Below are 25,210 nucleotides of genomic sequence, written 5' to 3'. Positions count from 1 at the left end.
TTCTCCAGCCGTCCAGAGAAGTCTCGTTTTCTTTGAACGGTTTAATTGCTTTCCCGGAACGCAGGTACGACACACACGTTTACAGATACGGCGCACATGAAGAAAAGCGCCCGCGGCTAGTCGGCGAATCGATAAGCCGCTCACACACACGTATGCTCGATCGAACACAATCACGCTCGTGGTCGCTACAGTATTATAAGATTATTTAAGTAACTGGAGGACAAACAAAATAAATATGAACAATAAAAGTAAAATTAAAAATTGTTTAAGATATCTCTGTGCCAAAATAGTTGCGTCTTATATTTGTGCCGTTTCTACAGAGGATTTAATATTTGTATTACTGACACCCTCCATAATCAAATTTACTTGGTTTTCACCGGATAAGGAAAGGTTTAGTTTATGTATCAAAGCCAGTTTTTCAAAATGATGATACTCATACAAACTTTGACGAGGTTTTGGGTTACAATTGATCATAGCTGTTAGGGAGTTATATAAATCGCGTTTTTGTCTAAAATTTGCTCGCAACAGATCTTTCCACTCTGTCCACGTAAACATTCTTGTGGGTAGCCCTCTGTACCAGATTTCTGCAGGAACTTTAACGTCAAATAACTAGTAACCGTATCAGACCACCTGTACATGTTAGCAAATTCGTCTACAGAATGCAACCAATCACTTAAATTATGTTTTAGTGGATTAAAATCTGAAATAATATTCTGGGACATACCGATTTGGGGTTCCCCGCGTCTGCTCTGACCGTCGTACCTTTCTATAACCGTTTCGAACCCTGTCACTAGAGCCTGACTCAGTCGACTTGTAATGGACGGCTCTCGGCTTTCTCGGTGTAGTGGGTGATTATGTTTGTGAGTTGATCTATCTCTACCCCCACGGTGAGATGATTTTGTGCGGCTTCGAGATCTCACCCTAGTCGGGGTCATTTTTGGAAATATTGTTTTCTTCTTTCTAAAAGAGAACTTAACGAATCCCACTCTTGATGTAAGACTAACGAAGTCACCAACTCAGAATAAATAGCACTTTATTAACAAACAAACAAACTATTTCTTAACAATAGAAAAACAGTTGCGACTTCGTTCGTGTCTTTTGATACAATGTCCCATTTTTATCTGGTAAATTCCCAATCTGATTGTTTATCCATTTGCGCATGTACGTTTGTTTATTCTTCTTTTGGATTTCGTAATTGTCGTCGTCCTCACTTAGAATACTACTTGGTTGATAACTTGAATCATCATCACTTGCAGCCGTTTCTGATTCATCGTCAGTACTTTCTTCCGTTTCTATAACATATTCTTGGAATGATAATGGTACTTCCTGTTTGATGGTTGATGTTTCTGTGTTTTTGTTCAGAAATAAATAAACGATATATCTTCGACTCTTCGGAATATCCAATAAATATTAATTGTTCAGCCTTTTCATCGAGCTTGGTAGTATGTCGTTCTTTTGGAATGTGACCATAAACTTCCGAAAACCTGTAGATTGGAAACATCGGGGACTTTTCCGAACCACAATTCATAAGGCGTTCTTGTTAGTAGGATATCTAGGGGCAAATCTCCTTATCTCCCAATGCTTTTCTTACGGCACTTCCGCTCGTTAGATTTTGTCCTCTGATTGGCCGGCCCCGTCCCCCTCTTGTGTCATGTGGGTGCTTTTTGTTGTTATCCTCCATTTTTTAACGCCTTCGGGCTTGCAATCGTTCCCCCCCTGTTCACCCCGCATTGCCATTTATGGAATATTTTGTAATGATGTAATCGTCCATTTTGATAATGACTGGATAGGCGTGACATCGTCCATTTTTTTTGTTGTTGTTTACGGTTTTTTGTTTTTGTTAACGCCCACTACAATACGCCACGCCTGCAAATATTTGCGTGTATGTATGTATGTATGCATGCTTGGATGTATGTATGTATGTATGTATGTATGTATGTATGTATGTATGTATGTATGTATGTATGTATGTATGTATGTATGTATGTATGTATGTATGTATGTATGTATGTATGTATGTATGTATGTATGTATGTATGTATGTATGTATGTATGTATGTATGTATGTATGTATGTATGTATGTATGTATGTATGTATGTATGTATGTATGTATGTATGTATGTATGTATGTATGTATGTATGTATGTATGTATGTATGTATGTATGTATGTATGTATGTATGTATGTATGTATGTATGTATGTATGTATGTATGTATGTATGTATGTATGTATGTATGTATGTATGTATGTATGTATGTATGTATGTATGTATGTATGTATGTATGTATGTATGTATGTATGTATGTATGTATGTATGTATGTATGTATGTATGTATGTATGTATGTATGTATGTATGTATGTATGTATGTATGTATGTATGTATGTATGTATGTATGTATGTATGTATGTATGTATGTATGTATGTATGTATGTATGTATGTATGTATGTATGTATGTATGTATGTATGTATGTATGTATGTATGTATGTATGTATGTATGTATGTATGTATGTATGTATGTATGCATATATGTATGTATGTTAGTATGTTTTATTAATAATAACAAACTATACTACTACATAAGAAATACTACGTCTAAGATTATATTCTGCGGGAAGGACCCTGTCGTGGCTTCCGTTTGGTTTTAGTCCGGGAGCCAGCAATCCTGAAAGACCCGTCATCGCGGATTCTAAAATTTTTAATGAAAATTTATAGTTTATACTCATACGTATAAAATGCGCTTGGTCGGCTTGGATTTTATTAGCCGGTAATGATTTAAATAAATTATATATGGTTAAATTCATTAAATGTTTTACCATCATCGTGGATTTTAATTTTCCTATGGGTGATTTTGTGAAAAATGTTGTACTTAATTAGAAAAAAATCGGCCGACCAACATTTTTGAGCAAATACAAATAGCTTCAGTAGCATTTTGCCACATAGAGTTTACAAACATAGTGCGTAAAATTTTTTGCATTAATGTTTTCCAACATGGAGGAATATTACTTGAATTGAAATTTATTATACCTTTATAAAATTCTTCTTTGTCACATGTACTTGCAAAAAATTTTAAAAATAATTCAAATCTTGCAGCATTCACGTCATTACTGATTATTTTATACATCTCATTTTTAAACCTTTGTATTGAATCTGTAATTTGTTTATTATTTATGTCTTCTGGATTCGTCAAATGCTCAAACATATTTTGGTATTCTTCATTTTGTAACAGGAGGTTGTAGGCTTTAATTTTTCCTTTACCAACAAAAGCTGCTGTATAATCACAACCTGTATAAGCATGCAAGCCCGGTAGAGCTCGACAGACTGATGAACCTAGCTTTTCTGCAAGGTGCGTACAATTGATGTAATTTATTTCATTATTAGTTTTGGTTGTGATCCATATTTCTTGCTCTATTGTAATTGTGCCGACGCTGCAATTATATGATAGGCACTAGTTGAATGACATTTTACAAACCTATTGCTTGTAACCTTATCTTGAGGCATATTTAAATTGTAGGTATTTTCTTTAATGTAATAAATTAAATTATATTCAAAGTTTGTGAACCATACTGAGTGTTAGAAATAAAATATAAAATTAAAACTGTAACAGCGCTAATCGCGTCAACCAAAATTTTCGAACAAATTCAAGCAACCGTTTCCGGCGTGGCTCATCGAACCGTCAAAACAGGTCTACCAAATTAGCAAATATGAAATGTTACGAATGTGATCAGTATGGTCACCCAGCTAGAGACTGTCCGAAACACCGCGAAAGTTGGAGCAACTCAGGAAACTCGGACTTCAATAGTCATCAAAAATTTATACGTATATTCCAGTTATATGTGATCACCTTAATAAACCAATAATATGTTACCCATATTATCTACGCATAATAAACGCACATGCAACGCATCACATCGCTCCACTACACTTGTCAAAAGATGGCTATGTACTATCATATATTCAATCTGTCGCCCTCACATGTTTTGATGTGGTTCCTTCTTTGGTCTTTCGTCACACTAGCCAAACACAAATAAAAACGAATGGGATACCAGTCGCCAGCCTATCGATGTTAAATATGAGATTTAAAGAAACAAATATAGAAAGGCAGTTATTACTGGAGTGTAGTTTTCATATACTATATAGTTATAATTTATTTTTCGTACCTTACATTATAGTAGTTATTCAATAAAAAAGCATCAATTGTTGTGCGTGTAATTAGTATCAAAACTAAATTATTTAGGGCACTTCACTACAAAGATGCATATCGGTGGATAGACGTAATTGATGACGTCACAATGAACACAACGGTACTGTACTGTTAAAACGTACGATGTTCGAGTGGAGTTTTCAAAAACACTATTTTAACACATTTATCTGGTTCAGTTATCAAGAACCTTTAGTACACTTTATTTATTTTAATTGTTGCACACCCAAGATGGCAAAATGAATAACAAAAATAGGTTTGACCTATAGAGTAGACTGTTAAGTGAACTAAAAAATGTATGAGCTGATATAATAATAATAATATTTATCTCTGTGGAGGTACNATAAATTTCAATTCAAGTAATATTCCTCCATGTTGGAAAACATTAATGCAAAAAATTTTACGCACTATGTTTGTAAACTCTATGTGGCAAAATGCTACTGAAGCTATTTGTATTTGCTCAAAAATGTTGGTCGGCCGATTTTTTTCTAATTAAGTACAACATTTTGCACAAAATCACCAATAGGAAAATTAAAATCCACGATGATGGTAAAACATTTAATGAATTTAACCATATATAATTTATTTAAATCATTACCGGCTAATAAAATCCAAGCCGACCAAGCGCATTTTATACGTGTGAGTATAAACTATAAATTTTCATTAAAAATTTTAGAATCCGCGATGACGGATCTTTCAGGATTGCTGGCTCCTCGCCTATTTCGGGAATCTGCAAAAGAATTAATATTTACGAATAGTACGGCAAGCAATAATAAGGTATTTATTTAATCCTTATTTTATTTTCGATGGTTGCATTTAATTGTTTTGCAAACAACTCGAATCTTGCATACGTATCATGCTTTTGTTTTGGGAACTTTAACAACACTTACTAGGTTATAACAATTGTTTGACTTTCATTTGAAATAGAGTGTGGCGGAAGGTGATGAGGAATCTTCCAAATTAACTTGAAATTAACTAATCCTAAGGCATAATAAACACTCATATTAAAACACCCCAAAAGTACGAATGGCGGTTCAGGGTGTTGCTAGCAGTGCTTGGCAGGCTGACATTATCACGAAATTAGTCTAAAATGAATAATTTAGGGAAAAATATTGGAATCATAAACAATCAAATGAGATAACAGCTTACCGAGAAATTGGGCAGAGTGCTCACTATGAAATTGTTTTCTTGTTTTTTTTTGCATGATGATAAGTAGAGAATGATTGATTTTTTATTCGCTAATTCTAGTATTTATAGTTATAAAAGTGTACTGGACAAGCAATTTATCAATGATGTTATTTACCATCTAACCAATACTTTTAAATCTTCTCTCGTATAACACATTAACAAGTAACCGATTGTGTTTGATGACACTCACTTCCTTTTACCTTATCGCTTATGAATGTTACATATTAAAAAAAATATTCTTTAATGTGCAGTAAGCTTGTGTCGGTAAAACGCAGTATTTACACACTAACATACATACATACACACAGGGCGTTATTATTGAGCTATTCATATGTGTAAGCGCGTAGATAAATATTCGTTTCAAATAGTGGAATATATAAAAAAAAGGCGAATAAATCATATGCTTTTATTAAGTAGAGTTATTATGATATCCATAAAACGATATCATTTTTTCTACAACTAGCTATGAAGAAAGTCGAAATTTATTGATAGAGTACAAATTAGATGCAATAAGGAATACAATTTTCACAGAAAGAATTGCAATAATAAGGTACAAGTAATAATTCATAACCCATGAAAATTCATCATTTGATTGTGTAGGGAGACGGATCCATTAACTCTCCATGTGATCACCTTCTTTTAAAATATAACGTATTTTAACGATTCATCACCCTTGAAGTTTCACAACAAACCAAAAAGTCCATTTCATTTTTTTTAATTTTTATTATTTATTATTATTACTAATACAATCTATTGTGTATTCATATATCGAAAATACCATTAGACCTAGAACATGAAATAATACTAAATAACGTTACTAATTGTCATTAGTTGCGGGTCCTTTTCGAATAAAATAGTTTGCCGGACAGTGTTTATAACCCTCTATATTCTTATATTTGGTAAAAGTGCACGGAATGCAATTTGAGTTGAATTCATCGGTTTCTCCTTTACATTTAGGACACACATACTTAATTTTAACAGGCATTTCTATAGAATGCGAACAATACAATTAGACAATAGAAATATGGAGACCTTCCCGAGTAGCATTTAGAGTATGGGTGAAATATGGCCCAAACGTGTACGCCAGATTTTGAAGTACGGCCATATCTAAAAACACCTGATACGGCCCATATCTAAAATGTAACGCCTTGGCAGATATGGGCCGTATTAAGTAATAATCTCTGGCCCGGAACAGAAATCGTAATCAGGTCCATACATAAAATTAAATTTAGGCCCATTAAATGAAATAAAATTAGAACCTAATAAGATTGTAGATCCAGCCGGGATTACGTTTACAGGTTTTGTCCATCAGTGAAAAATATATATTATATATTGATTACAATAATACTTGATGGGAAAATATAAATCTCGATTTAATTATTTACACGGAGCAATAATTAGAAAAGAATATGTGATCCTTTTAAAAACGATAGCTGTACTGCGTTAAGTTAAAAGAAATATTTAACGGATTGAATAGGTATGTGAGAAAAGAGGGATGACTCCTCGAGCAACACAAGTCGTCAATATTAACTGTATATATATTAACTATAGGTTTATGTATACATANTATTATAATATAATATAATATTAGGTTATTGGAATTTTAAAATCCAAATAATCAAAAACATAACACAAGTCTAAAAGAAGTGAAAAAATGGAAATGAACAGCAGACTTGTGCAGCTTCTTATTTATAAAGGAAAAATAAATCGCTTATCGCAAATAACATAACATAAAATTATTCAAAATAATTCGCCGTTAATAAATATTCCAATATAGGGAAATTTTCAATACTAATAATAATTATTCTTTATCAGAAGATGAACTGCTCGATATAGTTCGTTTATTTCGTGTAGAGTCTTCATTTTGTTGTGGCTTTTCTTTAGAATCACGATCTTTGCGGCCTCCATCCCAGTCTTTAGAGTTGTTAATCATTTTACCAATATCTTTTTGAAATTGATTTTCATTGATTTTATGAGATGAAGTTTTGGCAAATTCACTTATAATGACATCTGTAACAATTACATAACTGCTTTATAAGAAGTCTGAAATTAGTAGAAAATTTTCATCAGTAATATTTATCTTACCATATAGACAAGAGTAGAAGGATGTCGTTTTAAATATTTTTTTTCCTTTTCTTTCTTTAATGGCTGTGTAGAATTCTAAAACTTCCTTCTTGAGAAATTTTTTTGCTATTTTTAAAATTGATTCCATTGGTTTTGCTGATAGATTTAAACATGGATACATGATAGATATCTACAAAAAAAAGTTTAAATTACATTACATTAGATGATTAATTTGTTGTAATGTGAAATTTAAAATAAAAAATAAACATATAAACAAGAGGATATTTACACATTTTTGCCGTAATTCAGCATTATTTTTTAGATCTTTATCAAATTTTTCAAAATCACTCAAGTTCTCAAAAGCTATGTCATATCCTTCGATTTGATAAATTCCATCTAGATTAGCTAGTGAATGTTGTGCTGGCATTGAATTTTTGGATTGTTGTATTTCGGCTTTGATCTTAAGTATTTCTGACTGGAGGGTTCCAACTTGGTGCGATAACTTATTAAAGCGATCCAGAACAGCCGTTTGCATCTTATTAATACCTAAAAAAAAAAAAACAAAATATATAATTCCTTTATACGATGATGTTGCAGTAATTACTTATAATTATGATGCAAATAATTTTACCGTCTATAATTTCAGCAAAATTGTCTTTATTCTTAGGTTTCATTGGTTGAACATCTTTTGATTGGACTTCATTGGAATCATCTATTAAAACAAAAATATATAAGTGACCACATTGAAGAGCAAGAATTATATAGATATCAATTTTATTATATTCAAAGTATGTTTCGTCACATAAATAAAAATGTCAACAAGTTAGGAGAAAAACACAAAAAAGCAAGAGCAATTTTCTTACTTGTTTTTTCTACAAAATGTTTTTGACACTCGGACAATAATTTTTCTACTTTTTTCCCAGAAGTTTTTGATCCTTTTAAACGATAGCGCTTTTCAATACTTTTTTGTTTTTCTTCATCATTATCAGTATCATCAGTCGTGAAAGCAAAGCGTTTGACTTGAAGTTTGTCCAACCTTTGGAGACCAATAGCATATGTATCTATGAATGAAGTGCATCGAACAAAATATTAATAACCCAGTCACTCAATTGCTATGTCATTGCTTAATAAATTTTTACTTTTTAATTGATTTTCACGTAAATAATTAGAATTTATCGAAAGTATTCTTTGTCTTATAAATCATTCATTTTAAAATCTAACTACTTTTATTATCTGTTAATATTTAAATACATATTTCTACCGAAAATATCTATGTACTGGACAGCACATCTAAAGAAAACTTACTTGAATATCCCCGGATTTCTACTCGATGAAAAGACCATGTCGTTGGCGGTGGTTGAAGATTTCGAACAGCATTACTAAAAATCTCTTTATTTTTAATGGTTACATTATCGTAACACGGACATTTTAAACAGTCGTCTTCTTCATCATACTTCAGCCAAAACGATGGAACCATGTCAATACTTTCTAAATCTCCATTGTCTTTTTTATCGTCTACAAACAGCACTAGTGTATATGCCGTGTTTACAGCCATTTCTTAAAAAATGTTTGATAGAAACTCTTCACTATTCACTTAACTATAATAGATAAATAATTTAATCAACTTCCAATATTTGAGAATATATTAATTAGCGATCATCAGAAAACTACGATACATTCACTACGAAAACTTTTAAGCAACTGATCTTTGTATCGACGCAAGTGCGTTTGTGTATACTGTTTAACGATCGAAGATTAGGTTTAGTCACAAACACATGGACTTCAAAACGTAAACAAATACATCTATAAATTAAACACCATAATACTATTTATCTTTAGAGATTGTTTTATTACCGCACAAGTTATAAACACAAATGAGAGAACGTACTCAACTCGTTATATTCTGAGAAAAAGTTTCTGTATTTCTCATTTCACTATTAGTATCCTACACATACACATACAATTTTTTAATTTTCCATATGAAGTAGTGGCATTGTGTAAATGTTTTCTGTATTGTTGTTTTCATTATTAATAATAAATGTAACCATTTTTGATACAACCGAATTCAAGGAACGAGTGATTATATTATTTTCAGTTCTTGATACTTTCCACATTTTTAAATTATCGGATGAATATGGATATGTTAAAAGAGGTCGTAATATTCTTAATTTTCTTCCTTCTATTTGAATAGCATGGAGAGGTGGTAAAGAAAATATTTCTCGAATTTGTAAAACTGTATCATGACCATCAGTACTGTATTATTCGGATGACTTATGGTTAAAATACAATTTTTGTATCTTAATTTTTTAATTATTGTTTTACCATTACTCATGGTTTTCTTGCTTAATACTTCTATGTCACTCAATGGATCACTCGAATGATCAGAATAAGCTAGACATCGCTCGTGTAGTCGTCGACAAACTTGGGCTAAGGGATTTTTCCCACTTCTTAAAAGTTTTTTAATTGTGCCCAAACAATTTTCAAATGGAAATGCGGTGAAATATGATATTGATTCTTGTAAGTATGCAGCATCATCAGCTAGGTGGATTAACGAATGCATGTTTAATGTAACACAGTTTTGTTCGTACAGTTCGTTGGCTATTGTTACGTACTGCCTCAAGAGATATTTAGCATTATCATTATCTGTTACAGCCAAATCTGATGACAAAATACGACAAGCAACATGTAAAAGGAGATAATGGTGATACTGATTCTCTGTCAAGCAAGATTTTAGGATTGCTGGCCCTGCATATAACAAAAAAAAAACGATACTCTGTCGCTGTCCACTTTGTTATTTGATTTAAATCCCTTGTTGTTTGTTGGAATTCTGTAGGCACTTGTGTTTGTAGCTGGAGTAATTGTAACGACAGTAGGTTCTTTCCTGCGTTACTTAATTTTGAAGCTGCTTGACTATCAAGCCAAAAATCATCAAAACACTTTTTCATAATGCCCAAGCAAGCAAGGTGCATGAAGTCTAGTACGAACATTTTTATCATATCACAATTGTTTACATCTTTAAGTGGCGATATTCCTGAATGGTGCACCGGCTCAGTTTCTTCACAAAAAGATTCATGAGTTCGTAAAGTACTGGTCAGCTCAGTATACACAGTACGATTTTCGACTCTTTCACCCCTCACTTCACATCTTTCACAGGCAAAATAAGCATTATGATTTTTTATGCACTTCACCAAAGCACGTGCAGGTCGGTCACAAATAAAAGCTTTCACACGAACCTCATAAGGCCTACCATTAATATTGATTCCATCACGCTGCAATTGATTTATCTCAGTCACAAACTGTTCCAAATATCTATTTATATTATCAGGCTTTTTGTCACCAACATAAAGTGCAACGGGAAATGGTTTGTACTTAATCGATTTATGATAAATTAAACACAAAATTGGCCAAAACTGTTTTGAAGAAGACTTAAATACACTCAAACCATCGAAATGAAATAGCAACTGTAATTGTTCTTCAATATGATAAAGAAAATTGACATAACGTGTAAGATTATCAGTAATACCAAAAAAAACAAACTGAGACAATGTATCAAACCTCTGAATCGTATAAGTTGCAGATGACGTACCTAGAAATGTTCTTGCATCCTTTGGAAGGTCAGGCAAGACTCTCACACGTAAAATTCCTAATAATTCGTTGATTTTTATCAAAGGAATATTTGACTCAGCTGCCCATTTTCGTAGTTTTTCAATTTCGTTATGATTATCATTATCATCACTTTCGTCATCACTTACATCAGAAAATCTGTTGTTATTAAAAATATTGTCCTCATCATTTTCATCCCCTTCGAGCATTACATTATCAATATTATCTACAAAATCTTGATTCCTTTCACTTTCATCAAGCACTATATTATGTAAATTTTCTACATTACTTTCAGTTTCTTCAAACACTATATTATCACATGTTTCACTGTCAGTTGATGATAAACTGTTATCGGAATCATGTACCTCAAAATTAGTAATGATTTCATTAATGTTTAAGCCTGTATTGGTATTTTGACTGGTTGAAGGTGAAGGTAAAGGATCATCTGTTTGGAATGACTCATTTTCTGAGACATCGTAAGAACTAGCTTTCTGTCGTTGACGATATCTTTGTACACGTAATCGTGTTGCTTCAAGTTTTAACTTTTTCCGATGAATATTATCTTCCTCCATTATATTGTACAAATAAAACAATACAAATACTTGATGGGAAAATATAAATCTCGATTTAATTATTTACACGGAGCAATAATTAGAAAAGAATATGTGATCCTTTTAAAAACGATAGCTGTACTGCGTTAAGTTAAAAGAAATATTTAACGGATTGAATAGGTATGTGAGAAAAGAGGGATGACTCCTCGAGCAACACAAGTCGTCAATATTAACTGTATATATATTAACTATAGGTTTATGTATACATAAACCTCAGCGCGTAATATGTTAGATATCTAACATATGTTTTACAAGTGACCCAAATTAGCCACTGACATATACTGTAGTTTTTATTTTAACAACAATCCTTTTCAAAGAATTATCACATAAACTACATGCATATTTTTTTTACATTTATAAATATTTTAACCAGTAAAAATGGTAAAATATTTTTTTAAATAGATAGAAAATTATCATTACTTTTTTAACAATGTTTGTTAATTTAATACAGAAAATTATTTTAGAAATATGTAAATACATACTTAAAATATAAAAACATTGAATATGGTTAAAATAAAAATTATAATATTAGGCCCGGATCAGAAAACTATTGTTTTTCATATTATGCATTAATTCCGGTTGATGAAATTAGGCCCATTTTTTAAAAGGAAGGGAAATCGTAAAACGGGTTGCCAAAGGCAATGAATATCCGGACCTGAAAATAAAATGCATAATATGGAAATTTTCATATATGCCGGATCAGGCCCAATAGAAAACGCCTTAAAACGGTTAGCCTTAATATTGCCTTATCCGGCCCTTATATATAATCCGGTTAGCCGTACTTATTTGCTACTCGGGTTGCTGCTCTACCGTTGACAATACCCGAATGAGTAGTATTACTCTGACGGCTATTTCATTTGAAATGTATTTTATTAACCTTATTAATTAAAATATTAGATCGCATTTAATACGAAATGTTGTACATACATATTTACATAATACTGTGCAACCAATACTTTAAAACAATAACATTTTACTCGACACAATAAGCTGCATTTTTACCAATATAGTTTATATGATTTTTACATGAAAAGTATTTATAATAGTACGTAGATAATAATTTCACGAGCGATGGGAAATCTTTCATTTCTTCTAAATTAATTATATTTCGACAGTCTGGAAATTCTTCTAGAAACCACCGTCGCTCCCATTACGTTCCCATTACGTATATGCCCGAGTAGCATTTAAGTGTGGTAGAAATATGGGCCCAATGTATATTCCGGATTTTAAAATATGGCCGTATTTAGGCAAATTTGATAAGGCCCATATTTAAAATGTAACGCCTCAACGTATATGGACCGTTAAAGGAAATAAAATCAGGCCCATTAAAAAAAAGTGAAATTGGGACGTAATCATATTATGAATTTAAGCCGGATCAAATTTATGAATTTGGTTTTTTAATGAAAAATAATATTAGTACATAATTATATACTTTATGTTTGAGATTTTTAAGATTCAATCAGTAATTAATTGACAATAATTGTTTGTATATAGTATACTTAAAAAAAACTGTATGTTTTAATTATGTAACCCTAATAGATATAGCTGCTTAAGATTATTTTTGAAATCGAAAGAATAATAGTATCTTAAAATAAGCATTAAATCAAAAAAGTTATCTTGTAAAAGAATCAGAAATAGAAGAAGAGCTTTTCGCAGGAGATGACGCAGAAGTAGCATCAGCTGATGGAGTTTTTCCTTTATTTTTTGTTTCATCTGTATTGTACCGATCTTTACGACCTCCATCCCAGTCTTTTGCATAGTTGATTATTTTTCCCATTCCTTTTTCAAATTCCTTTTCAGTTATTTTATTAGTTGCTGTTTTTGCAAATTCACTGACCACAAGATAGTCCAAAATTAGTTTGTAAGACATATGAATTCAGAATATACTAAAACTTTTCATCAATGTTGATAATCTTACCATATATAAGTGAGTAAAATTTTGTTTTCTTTAATATTTTTTTATTTCGCCTTGGCTTAACGGCTGTATAGTTTTCTAAAACTCCTTTTGTAAAAAATTTTTTAGAAATTTTTATTATCGAATTTAAAGGCTTTTCAGCCAAATCCAAACAAGGGTACATTATAGAAACCTAAAAAAAAAGATAATTTTTTGAGAATTAGTCAATTGATTCGTTAATATTTTAGATGATTACTTATTATCAGAGATGTTGAAAACCATTTCTTAATAAGTATTAAAATATTTAGTATTTAATGAATTTTGCGTGAAACATTAATTTAATTGTTGTTAAGGATAACGAAATCATTAGATAAAAACCATCCAGTAGATAGACAAAATATTGAAATTACGAAACACTAAAAATTACAATAAACTAAGATATTATTTATCCTATAAAGCAGTTCGATTAATTGAAAAAATATAGAATTCATTTAGTAAACATTTATTGTCTAATTGTAATTATTTTTACTTTTGTCTGTCTACTAGTATATTTTAATAATGCCTTTAAAAACATAATACTTACAACTTTTTGGCGCAGTTCGACACTTTTTCCTAAATTCTTATCAAACTTCTCAAAATCATGGATGTTTTTGAAAGGCGTGGCATATCCTTCAATATTAAACATTCCACTTGGATCAGCTGGTGCATTTAGATGTGACGATTTTGACTTCTTCATCTCTTCAATCTCTAATTTTTGTTTTAATATCTCTGATTGAAGGGTTCCAATTTGATATGATAACTTATTAAAACGATCGAGCATAACGGTCTGCAATTCATTTATAGCTAAAGAAGAAGAAAACAAATATTTAATCCCTTGGAATAATTATAGTAAAAAGCTAATTGAAAAAAATCGCATAACAATGCTTACCAATGATTACATCATCCAAATTATCTTTTTTTTTAGTCTTCGCCGATCGTGCACTGGCAGCTTTTGATTTGGTTTCGTTAGGATTAACTGTTGGAACACAAATATATCAATGTTGATTTTTGAGATCAAACAATTCTTTTGCTGAGTGTATAATTTAACATATTGAGAAACTGAAGAAATAAGTTAAAGAAGTATCACTTACTAGGATCCTTTGCAGCAAAATGTTCTTGACATTCAGACAAAAGTTGCTCAACTTTTTTTCCTGTATCTTTTGTACCTTTTAAACGGTATTGCTTCTCAATCTTTTCCTGCTTTTCCTCTTCATCAGCATCATCGTCAGTAGTAAACGCGAAACGTTTAACTTTGAGCGTTTCTAATCTTTTTAGACCACTGGCATATGTATCTATAAATTGAATTTGATACAAATATTATATTAATCATACATTCGAATCAAATGAAAATTTTAGTGATGAAAAATAGAAAACTCAACAAAATGGGTTACCGTCATACTATCTTTCTAGATTTTTTGTATAATGCGTAGCTATTTACTAATTTAATGATTAAAAACCATCAAAACTATTTCTTATTCATTGAATTATTAATTTTTTAGTCTTACAATTTATAAATATTCAAAATAGTTATCACACATAGAAATATCGTAAATTTAAAAAGAAAAAGTTACTTGCGTATCCGTGAATTTCCACGCAGTGCAATTTCCATGAAGCTGGAGGTGATAGAAGATTTTGAACAGCATTAGTAAAAATGTCTATGTTCTTTTTTGTTCCTTTATTATAGCATGGACACTTCAAACAATCATCTTTGTCGTCATATGTCAACCATGATGATGGAACGATATCTATCATTTCCAAGCTATTAATGTCTTTTCTGTCATCCACATAGAGCACTAAGGAATACGCAGAATTAGCAGCCAGCATGTTTAAAACAACACACAATAAAAATGTTTTGTTAATTACAATAATTAGGAACAAATTTTCACTATAGTTCACTAAAAACTTTAAAATAACAGCCAATTTTTAAGACGTCTAACGGGCTCTATGACTAACTCTCGAATGCCATGCTTAGGCATGGGCAATAACACTGATAAGTAAACAAAAATTTCTATAGGTTAACACTACACCATGTGTTTCTCTTTTTGAGATTCATTTTAGTATCAACACAACACAAAATATAAACATGAATAAAAACATACTCTATTAGTCACGCACTTATAGCTAATCGTTCTTTCTCATATTACTGAGTTCGTTACACGTAAACCTAAATCTTTTTTAATCTTCCATATGAAGTAACGGCATTGTATAAATATTTTCTGAATTGTCATTTTCATCATGTAATGTTTTGGATTTTACAGCACTTAAAGAACGAGTAATTACATTATTTGTGTTCCTAGATACTTTCCACATTTGTAGACTATCCGATGAATACGGAAATGTCAAAAGAGGACGTAATATTCTCAACTGTATGCCTGACAATTGAATGATGTTTTGAGGCGCCAAAAAGAATATTTCTTGTATTTGTAGAAGTGTATCGCGACCGATGAGTACTGTATTGTTTGGATGATTTGCAGTCAAAATAGAATCTTTGTACCTTAATTTTGTAATTATTGTTTTATTATTAATTGTAGGTTTCTTGCGTAATATTTCAATACTTCTAGATGGATTAGTTGCATTTTCATTAAAAACTAAATATCTTTCATGTAGTCGCCGAAATACTTGTGCTAAAGGATTTTTTCCACTTCTCAAAAGTTTCTTGATTGTACCTAATGCATTTTCAAATGGAAATGCTGTAAAATTAGATATAGAATCTTGAAAGTATACAGCATCATCTGCTAGATGAATTAGAGAATGCATATTTAATGTTACACATTTACTACCGTATAACTCTTTAGCGATTGTAACGTATCGGTTTAAAAGATATTTAGCATCGTTGTTATCTATGACAGCCAAATCAGATGATAAAAGACGGCAAGCAACATGTAGAAGAAGAAAATGCTTATATTGGATTTCTGATAAGCAAGATTTTAAAATTGCTGGCCCTGCATATAATAAAAAAAATCTATATTCTGTTGCCTTCCACTTGGTTATTTCATTAAGATCTCTTGTTGTTCGTTGAAATTCCATGGGGACTTGAGATCGTAATTCCAATAAATTCAATGATAGTAGGCGCTTTCCTGCATTGCTTAATCGTGTAGCTGCTTGATTATCTAGCCAAAAATCGTCGAAACACTTTTTCATAATTCCCAAACAAGCCAGATGCATAAAATCTAAAACAAACATTTTTACCATGTCACAGATCTCCACATCTTTCAGTGGTGATATTCCTGTGTGATGCACTGGCTCCGTTTGTTGACAAAATGATTCGTGAGTTCGTAAGACACTAGTTAAATTTGTATACACTGTCCGATTGCTGACTCTTTCACCTTCTACTTCGCATCTTTCACAAGCAAAATAAGCGTTATGGTTTTTTATACACTTCACTAATGCACGTGCAGGTCGGTCACAAATGAAACCTTTCAAACGAATACAAATCTATCGTTTATAACTATTCCATCGAGTTGTAATTGATTAATTTCAATTACAAACTGTTCCAAATAACTATTTATATCATCGGGTTTTTTATCACCAACGTAGAGTGCAACAGGAAATGGTTTGTATCGAATAGATTTATGATAAATCAAACATAAAATCGGCCAAAATTGCTTGGAGGACGATCTGAATACACTTAAACCGTCAAAATGAAACAACAATTGCAACTCATCTTCAGTATGATAACGAATATTTACAATGCGTTTAAGATAGTCACTAATACCAAAGTAAACAAATTGAGAAGATTCACCAAATCTTTGAATTGTATAGCCTGCTGATGATGTACCTAAAAACGTTCTTGCATCTTTTAGAAGATCAGGTAACACTCTTACTCTTAAAATTCCCAGTAACTCATTTATTTTTGTCAATGGAATATTTCCCTCAGCTGCCCATTGTCGAAGTCGTTCAATTTCGTTATAATCATCATCACTTTCATTATCACTCATATCCGAAAATCTATTACTGTCAAAAATATTGTCTACTATCTCTTGGTTATGACCATCCTCTTCCACCATTACATTATTAACATTTTCCATTAAATTATTATGGTTTTCACCGGGTTCAGCCACTACATCATCTGAATTTTCAACAATATTTTCACCTTCTTCAAACACTATGTTATCACAAATATCAGAATCAGTAGATGTCGATGATGAACTGTTTTCAAAAAGTCCATAAAAGCTATTATTCACGTTTGTTTCCGTTGTATCACTGTCACATTGTTGTTGTTCTAAATTGAGGTCATTAACATTTAGGTTTGCACTGATATTTTGACTGGTGGAAGGTATTGGTAAAACATTAGATGGTTGTAATAATTTATTATTCGACACATGGATACAATTATCTTTTAGGCGTTTACGATATCTTTGTACACGAAGTCTCGTAGCTTCAAGTTTTCGTTTTTTTCGATTATTATTAATTTCATCCATTATGTTTTCAGAAAAAAAGGAGCGTACATAAAAATAAAAAGATAAAACTACTAATATGAAATTAATTGTTATTATAAAATAGAAACTTTAGAAGAACACACTGTATATAATGATCTAAAAAAATTATCTGTGTTATGCTGTTGATCTTTATGGCACTGTACCTAGTACACGAATAAAAGTGAAACGGAATATTGAAAAGATTGAATAGGTATGGAGAAGGAGTAATAATATTAAATATTAGTGTTGACGTGTAATATAAGATGTTTATTTCTTATGATAACCTAAGTGAGTTAGAACTAGTATAAAAAAATAAACAATGGTAAATTAATAATTTAAAACGTTTTCTTTAGTAGAATTTGAAGGGCAACTATAAAAAATTTGAAAGATCACTAATTATTTTCAAAATGTAACTACATATTCGATTGTTGACGTGATTTTTGCATGACTATAGTCATTTATATANCAAAATAATTACAACATTATATATAAATGTATATATAATAATTATTTTAAGATTGAGTTTGGATGAAAAAATATTGCTGGAAAGACTACATATACATAGGCATTTTGTCATATATATGTACATATACATATATTATAAAAGCCTACATGAATCAAATCTGCCTAATATAATTAGGCTCATCCTTAAGAAATAGAACTCAGTATAATATGGTTGTATGAAAGCAGTGCTTCATTCGGTACGGAAATGGAAGTACGTAATAAGGTGATTTGTATATGCACCAGATTAGGCCCAACAAGAAATGGCGTAAAACGGTCTGTCCTAACAATGCCATATCCGGCCCATACGATTTATCCGGCAATACGTACTTATTGCTACTCGGGTGGTTTCAGCAGTCGCAAACATCCTTTCGATTTCATCATTATGCAAAGTATTGTAATCCAAATAACCATCATTCCAACCAATACCATGATAATGTCGTTTTACCCATTCGTTTATGGTTTTATATCGTGGGGATAATAGATTATGAGGAAACAGCGGTTTCAATACAAAGGTTTTTACTTCTTCTTCTTGCAAAGACGCGATAGCAATTTCTTTCGCGACAAAACAAGGGCCTTCAGTTTCGAAACCTTGAACGTCTATTATGTAATCCATTATTGATTATATCTATACAACGTCTGTCGTATTTATCCAGCTGTTTGTGATTCGGGAAATCCTAACCATTTAACTAGAAGTTTCTTCTCTTTTCGTTTTAATACTTTTTCTATTAAATATATGTCCCGATGCGAAGTTTTTTGTAACTCCCGCATAGAAGCCGCCACTAACAGGATTACCACTCAAGTCTTCCAATAAATACATATAGAGATAAGTGTATTTAATTTTCACTACCTCGAATAGTCCGGTTGTCCAGTTGAGAGTGTAAGATTTGGAAAATACATGTTTGACTTTACTTATTCTCACGATATCGCCTACATGAAATTTTGGAAGACCATCTACCATTTTAATATGATTATGTGCTGAATTGAGAAGATATTCTTCATTTTGCTTTTTTAAAGCTGTGGCAGGTGTCATTTTTATTGTTCTATGTATTGTGTTATTATAATCATTTGTAACATCATCAATTACATCTATCCAACGATAACTGCCGCGATAATGTAGAATTTTAAATAATTTGGCTTTTATAGTTCTAATTACGCGTTCAACAATCGATGCCTTTTTCACGCTATAACTACTATAATGGTTAATTTTATATTTTTCCATGAGCGATTTAAACTGTTGGTTGTAGTACTCTTTTCCCTGATCGGTTTGTAGATTTTTAGGAATAGAATCTAAAGTTTTCAATATTCGCTTCATTGCCGATTTGTCTTTAATAGCCTCCATCCACACATATTTTGAGAAACAATCAATCACTATTAAAATAAATTTGTAATTGTTATTATCTTTAGCATAATCTCGTAATTCGATTAGATCGCTTTGATATAAGTCCGACAACCGTTTAATAATTACTCTTCGACGTCTGTAATTCTTTCTAGCCGGTCGATGGATTTCGTTAACTACACTTTTTTTTAAATTTGGACTCATTTTATTTTTATTATTATAATGCTACTAATGTTGTAGCATTTTGGTATTTATACACAAGCTGCATTCTCTGCAATATTTTTTCGGAGGAGCAGGACCGTCAATTTGCACTTTGTCTTTATTATAATGTTCAAAGCAGGGATATTCCTGTTTGAATTTTTCGTCTTCCTTTAAATATTCCGGCAATTTATCCCATGCGCGGTATCGCTCTAAATAACTAACATGATCCAACAAGTATTGTCTTGGTAAAACTTGTATTTCTTCAGCTGTTAAGTTATTTAATAAATAATTTTCTTTTTTTAATTTCTTTAGTACTCTATTTATATTACACAATTCACTTCTTATCTCGTCCATGATTTCAATCACACTGAACAAAACCTTCGATTAAATAATTAATTAATAGATTAAGATAAAAAAAGAATAGATGTATAATATGTTCTCTTTTTAATGCATATCGTAAATTAAACATTGGCGTTCTTTTTGCTCATCTTGCGTATCTTACTATCTAGTTTTTTCTTCTGTTTTAATCGTTAGATGTTTTAAATATTCCGTTAACTCCTTTTTCTGTTGATCTACCATATATAAAATGAGTACTTTAATATTTTCATTCGCTCTTTCAAAAGCCTGTCGAATTTCGTCCTTCATAGTTTGCTTCAAATGTTCAAATCGTTTGTTAATTTTCTCCTTCTTCGCCGCGCATTAAATCGTAGCGATTCGTTTGTCCGAATTTGTTAATACTCATGGTGATAATGGCAACTAATCTCAAGATGTCTACTATTTATTCTAAAATTACACCACTACCCCCGCCCGTCTCAATTCGGAAATTATTGAAACGATTGCGTTGGAATGTGAATCATTTCCCGCCGCTTGTGAAGCCAAAAGTAAACGTAAACGATTCACTATTTCGTTAACATCGTCAAAATAAACGTACTCGATAGGCCGTTCGTTATATGTCATATCTGAATATTCGTTATCATTCAATCCTTTTCCTTCCGGTGCAGAATGACTTCGTAAATATTTAGGCATGCGGGAGGGAACCTTCTGCATTAACGGACGTATTATTTCCGTATATTTATACGATTTTCCACCTCTTATTTGTTTCGCTGGATCGAAATCACGATGATGGGCGCTCGTCATTTCCAAAATCTGTTTATACGTTTTCTTATCAGCTAGTTTGTAGCCTGTGGGCTGGCGTTCAAATAGCAGTTCATATAAACCGGGCGTTCCACGAAACGGCGTATTTTGAATCCATATATTACTTTCTTTATCGAAAGTCATTATACTTTTTCCTATCATCCACTCTTCAATCGCCGAATTAAAGCTAATGCCGTATGTGGTATCGAATTCGTTATGAACATCCTTTAGGAATCCTTCTATATACCCTCTAGCCAGCGGAGGATATTGGCTTAAATAGTCCTCGGTCACTTTTTTATTTAATACTTCTTGAAAACTTTTACGAATTTCCTCAATTGGTGTATTTTCCCAATATAACGTTGTTGAAGTCGATGCAGACGCAACATTTTCTAATACCTCCTCGTCCCCTTCATTATCACTAATGTATGTGACTTCGTTTATCTTTGATGGAGTAGCAGCATACTCGAAGGTCTGTTCTTCATTTTCACCTGAGACTGTATCTTTTTTTTCTTATCAGAGTGTGATGGGAAGGTGGAAATATTAGGGAATTGGTTTGATTGTCGTTGTTCCTTTACAGAGAGTTTTTCTTCTTTTTTAACAGTCGTTCTCTGATCCGGTGTTTTATCGGCTATTGTAGAAAGCGGTTCGACAACAGGTCTTAGTATCCGTTTAATAGTTTCATTTTCCTGTTCACGACCCGATTTTAAATTTAAATACTTTTGTCTTACAACCTTTGATAATTTTATTAGTTTCTTTTTTACCAATTTATCTTTATCGCCAGTTGTAGTTTTCATCTTTCTGTTTTTCTTTTTTATAACCCTGTTTACGGTAAAACAGTCTGAGATAAAATGAGAGCTAAGGCGAAATCATAATGTATTTATCAAATCCGTAACGGTAACGCCCTTTGTTTAGGTCATTTTCTTTGACAATAACCAAAACACCATATTTATTTCGTTGCCAACATTTCATACATATATTTTTGAATTTATCAAACGACATATCGGTATTGACATGATCGTTATAGATATGTCGCAAATTTAAGTCGTCCTGTTTAAATAGAACTAAGAAATTGGCATTATCTCGAATCAGATGCTTCGGTATGCAAGTGTACGTTTGACAGAGATAGAAGCAATCGATGTTCTTATGTCGGCTCATGCTAAAATAATTTCTTATTTTATCTTGCTTCGAAGAGGCAATATCGTCGAAAATGAAGATCGAATTTTCCCTCGCCTCCGACGGATCAATTATTGTTTCATTATCGTCGTAGGGAAAGTAACCAACATCTTTAGTTTTTCTCATTACCTCTTTTAGTAGTTCATATTTGGGTTGGTACAACGATTTAGAATAAAGATAAATATTAGCAAATCTTAAACCGTTTGGATCGAAAAGCAAACTGAACATAATATTTGTCTTACCACACCCGCTCGGACCGCTTATTATCGCCCTTATTGAATTAGGCAGTAGAAGCGAATGATGATGAGATGATGATGATGAAATCCTCTCATCATATTGCGGGTCGAAATTAATGAGAGGCAGGGAAGTGGCCTGTTGTACAACTTTCATCGTAAGACTAATATATTTCACACCTTCTTCCTTCTTTTATATAAATAATAGTGTCGAGGGAAGAACTAAGTCAGTTTCAATGATAATTCACAGGGGAGAAGGTGTATTGAATACGTTAATTAACAAGCTTCCGTTTGAACTTCATTTACCAGGAGGATATCAGTATTGTGGGCCAGGCACTAAATTATCTAAACGTTTATTGCGCGACGATCCCGGAATCAATCCGCTCGACAAAGCTTGTAAAGAACACGATATTGCTTACTCTAAAAGTAATCACTTGTCAGATCGTCATATCGCAGATAAAATTTTAGAAGAGGAGGCTTGGAAACGTGTGAAAGCGAAAGATTCTACTATTGGCGAGAAAAGTTCAGCTTGGTTTGTTACTAACGCGATGAAAATCAAACGAAAAATTGGAATGGGATGCCGATTAAATAAGGAGAATACGGAAAACAAGAAGAGGAAGAAGACGAAGAAGAGCGGAAGAGGGGTAACTAAAATAAAGCAGCGCAAACAAGCTTTTCGTAAAGCGATAGTGAATAAAGTTTCCGATACAATAAAAAAATTCAATAATCCTTATGATATTAAAGCACTATCTGCTCATGCTGTTAAAGCAGCAAGACAATATGTAAAAGAAGCGGGTGGAAGAAAGAAAATTCGAGTACCGCGTATTATTCCACTACCTAAAACGGGAGGATTTCTACCGTTGATTCCTGCCGTTCTAGCGGGAATATCTGCAATCGGTGGAATTAGTGGCGGCGTGGCCAATATTGTTAAAGCAGTTAACGATGCGAAAGCAGCTAGGAAACAACTTGACGAAGCTAAACGGCATAATCAAACGATAGAAGCCATAGCTCTCGGAAGAAAAGGAAGCGGCCTCTATTTGAAACCACACAAATCCGGTATGGGTTTGTATTTAAAAAAAAAAAATTTCCATTAATCCTTCCTTCTCGCGCACTAACTAATGACGAAGTTAATATGTACGCGCGAAAATTAAAAATTCCTTACTTCCGCGGTGTATTCATGAGAGACGCTTTACCGCTTAGCGGCGCAAGAAAATACGAAAGTGGCGTAATCAATTTAGACGAAAGTAGTAATCCGGGTACACATTTCTGCTGTTACATAAAACGGAACAAAAATATTGATTATTTTGACAGTTTTGGCAATCTAAAACCACCACCAGAACTGATAAGATATTGGCAACACTCATCATCGTCAACTCCCAATCAAATTAATTATAACTTCGAGTCTTATTAGACGTACAATACATACAATTGCGGTCATTTGTGTCTGGAATTTCTCTATAAAAAACCGCTTCCTAATTATTTCGGATTAGTCATGTCGCAAACGTTCACTTTGACAGGTATAAGCAGCGTTTTTACGGTAGATTTTTATCCTCCGATAGAGTTAGATAATCGTTACGAGTATTCGGTTGTCCTTATCGGCTTTCACACATACAACAGCATTCCAAATATTCAAGAGGGTGTCAACAATAAATTCTACTACTTCATCAATCTGGGAGAAGAGATCGTTATCAGTTTACCGACAGGATCGATCGAAATTTCCGATATCGAGAGTTACCTACAGTCTCAAATTCTGCCTTCAGATATAATTTTAAAACCTAATAATACTCTAAAATCTGAACTGAAGTGTAAATATAAAGTTAACTTTAATCATAAGGACAGTATAGGAAATCAATTAGGGGTTTCCCCGCGAATTTTAGAAGAAAACACTTTACATCAGTCCGATTTACCTGTAAATATAATCCAGGTGTCTACAATTCGTATCGAGTGCAATATAGTCAGTGGCTCATCCTGTAACGCATCACCTTGTCACGCAGTATACGAATTCACACCTGCAGTTGATCCAGGTCATTCCATAAATATTGAATCGAAAAACTTGAATTATTTTTACCGATCGATAACCATCGAGCGATTAGTAATATTACAATAAAGATAGTCGATCAAAAGTCACAGCTTATTAACTTTCGCGGAGAAGAAATCGTTGTTCGATTGGAATTGAAGAAGCAACATGGGGTTGGTATTTATTAACAACGAAGCCGTTACATATCCAATTAACAATAAAAATAGGGGGGAAGGTCTACATAAATCTACGGTTATTAACAGTAATCAAACATTCGGTACTCGACCATCGATTAAGAGACAACATTGTTCTTCCACATATAATCATCTTTCACCTGTTAATCGGCAATTCCTAGAAAGCATAGGACTGACGGTAATAGACGGAAAACGACAACGACGACGACAACGAAATGGAAACTAGTAAACTTCAATTATTTACCAGTCCTGTCTATGACGAATCTATTACAAAAGAAGAAATACACACGTATCCGACAGAAACAAAAGCATACGGCAACAGCGACGAATGTGAGATAAATATTAATCAGCAAGATGCATTTTTGGACTTGAGTGAAGCAGCCATTATTGTAGAGGG

At 32.3% G+C, this 25,210-nt stretch overlaps 3 protein-coding genes across 5 annotated transcripts in view; 1 reads left to right on the top strand and 2 right to left on the bottom strand.

The window, feature by feature from the left end:
* The window catches only part of LOC112906305, a 44,732-nt gene that overhangs the window by 14,695 nt on the left and 4,827 nt on the right, over nt 1–25,210 (top strand). The window lies entirely within an intron of this gene.
* On the bottom strand, nt 6,986–9,237 carry LOC108739603. 3 transcript variants are annotated; one of them, XM_018473584.2, is made up of 6 exons: nt 8,762–9,236; nt 8,320–8,517; nt 8,061–8,168; nt 7,746–8,002; nt 7,478–7,646; nt 6,988–7,402 (listed from the first exon to the last, which is right to left on the bottom strand). In XM_018473584.2, exons 1-6 carry the CDS (start codon nt 9,009–9,011, stop codon nt 7,194–7,196), a joined length of 1,191 nt encoding a protein of 396 aa, XP_018329086.1. In that variant the 5' UTR covers nt 9,012–9,236; the 3' UTR covers nt 6,988–7,193. The 3 variants fall into 3 exon arrangements, with proteins under 3 accessions (XP_018329089.1, XP_018329086.1, XP_018329088.1); XM_018473586.2 differs by having other exon boundaries at nt 6,990–7,402; nt 8,088–8,168; nt 8,762–9,235; XM_018473587.2 differs by lacking the exon at nt 8,320–8,517 and having other exon boundaries at nt 6,986–7,402; nt 8,762–9,237.
* On the bottom strand, nt 14,067–15,449 carry LOC112906303. Its single transcript, XM_025980210.1, has 4 exons — nt 15,175–15,449; nt 14,695–14,895; nt 14,493–14,579; nt 14,067–14,407 (listed from the first exon to the last, which is right to left on the bottom strand). The coding sequence occupies exons 1-4, from the start codon at nt 15,425–15,427 to the stop codon at nt 14,067–14,069; spliced, it is 882 nt and encodes a 293-aa protein (XP_025835995.1). The 5' UTR covers nt 15,428–15,449.

This window comes from Agrilus planipennis, unplaced genomic scaffold (genome assembly GCF_000699045.2).
Source record: "Agrilus planipennis isolate EAB-ADULT unplaced genomic scaffold, Apla_2.0 scaffold258, whole genome shotgun sequence".
Classification (NCBI taxonomy): Eukaryota; Metazoa; Arthropoda; class Insecta; order Coleoptera; family Buprestidae; genus Agrilus; species Agrilus planipennis.
The sequence above is the reverse complement of the archived record's forward strand: the minus strand, read 5'-3'. Positions and strand labels throughout refer to the sequence as shown.

Coding starts and splice junctions, on each gene's coding strand:
- LOC108739603 (XM_018473584.2), bottom strand. CDS start 9,011: ATGGCTGTAAACACGGCATATACACTAGTGCTGTTTGTAGACGATAAA. Junction 8,003..8,060: donor TATTTGCATCATAATTATAA/GTAATTACTGCA, acceptor TTTTTTTTTTAG/GTATTAATAAGATGCAAACG. Junction 7,647..7,745: donor CTGAATTACGGCAAAAATGT/GTAAATATCCTC, acceptor TTTTTTTTGTAG/ATATCTATCATGTATCCATG.
- LOC112906303 (XM_025980210.1), bottom strand. CDS start 15,427: ATGCTGGCTGCTAATTCTGCGTATTCCTTAGTGCTCTATGTGGATGAC. Junction 14,580..14,694: donor TTTTGCTGCAAAGGATCCTA/GTAAGTGATACT, acceptor GTGTTCCAACAG/TTAATCCTAACGAAACCAAA. Junction 14,408..14,492: donor TTTGGATGATGTAATCATTG/GTAAGCATTGTT, acceptor CTTCTTCTTTAG/CTATAAATGAATTGCAGACC.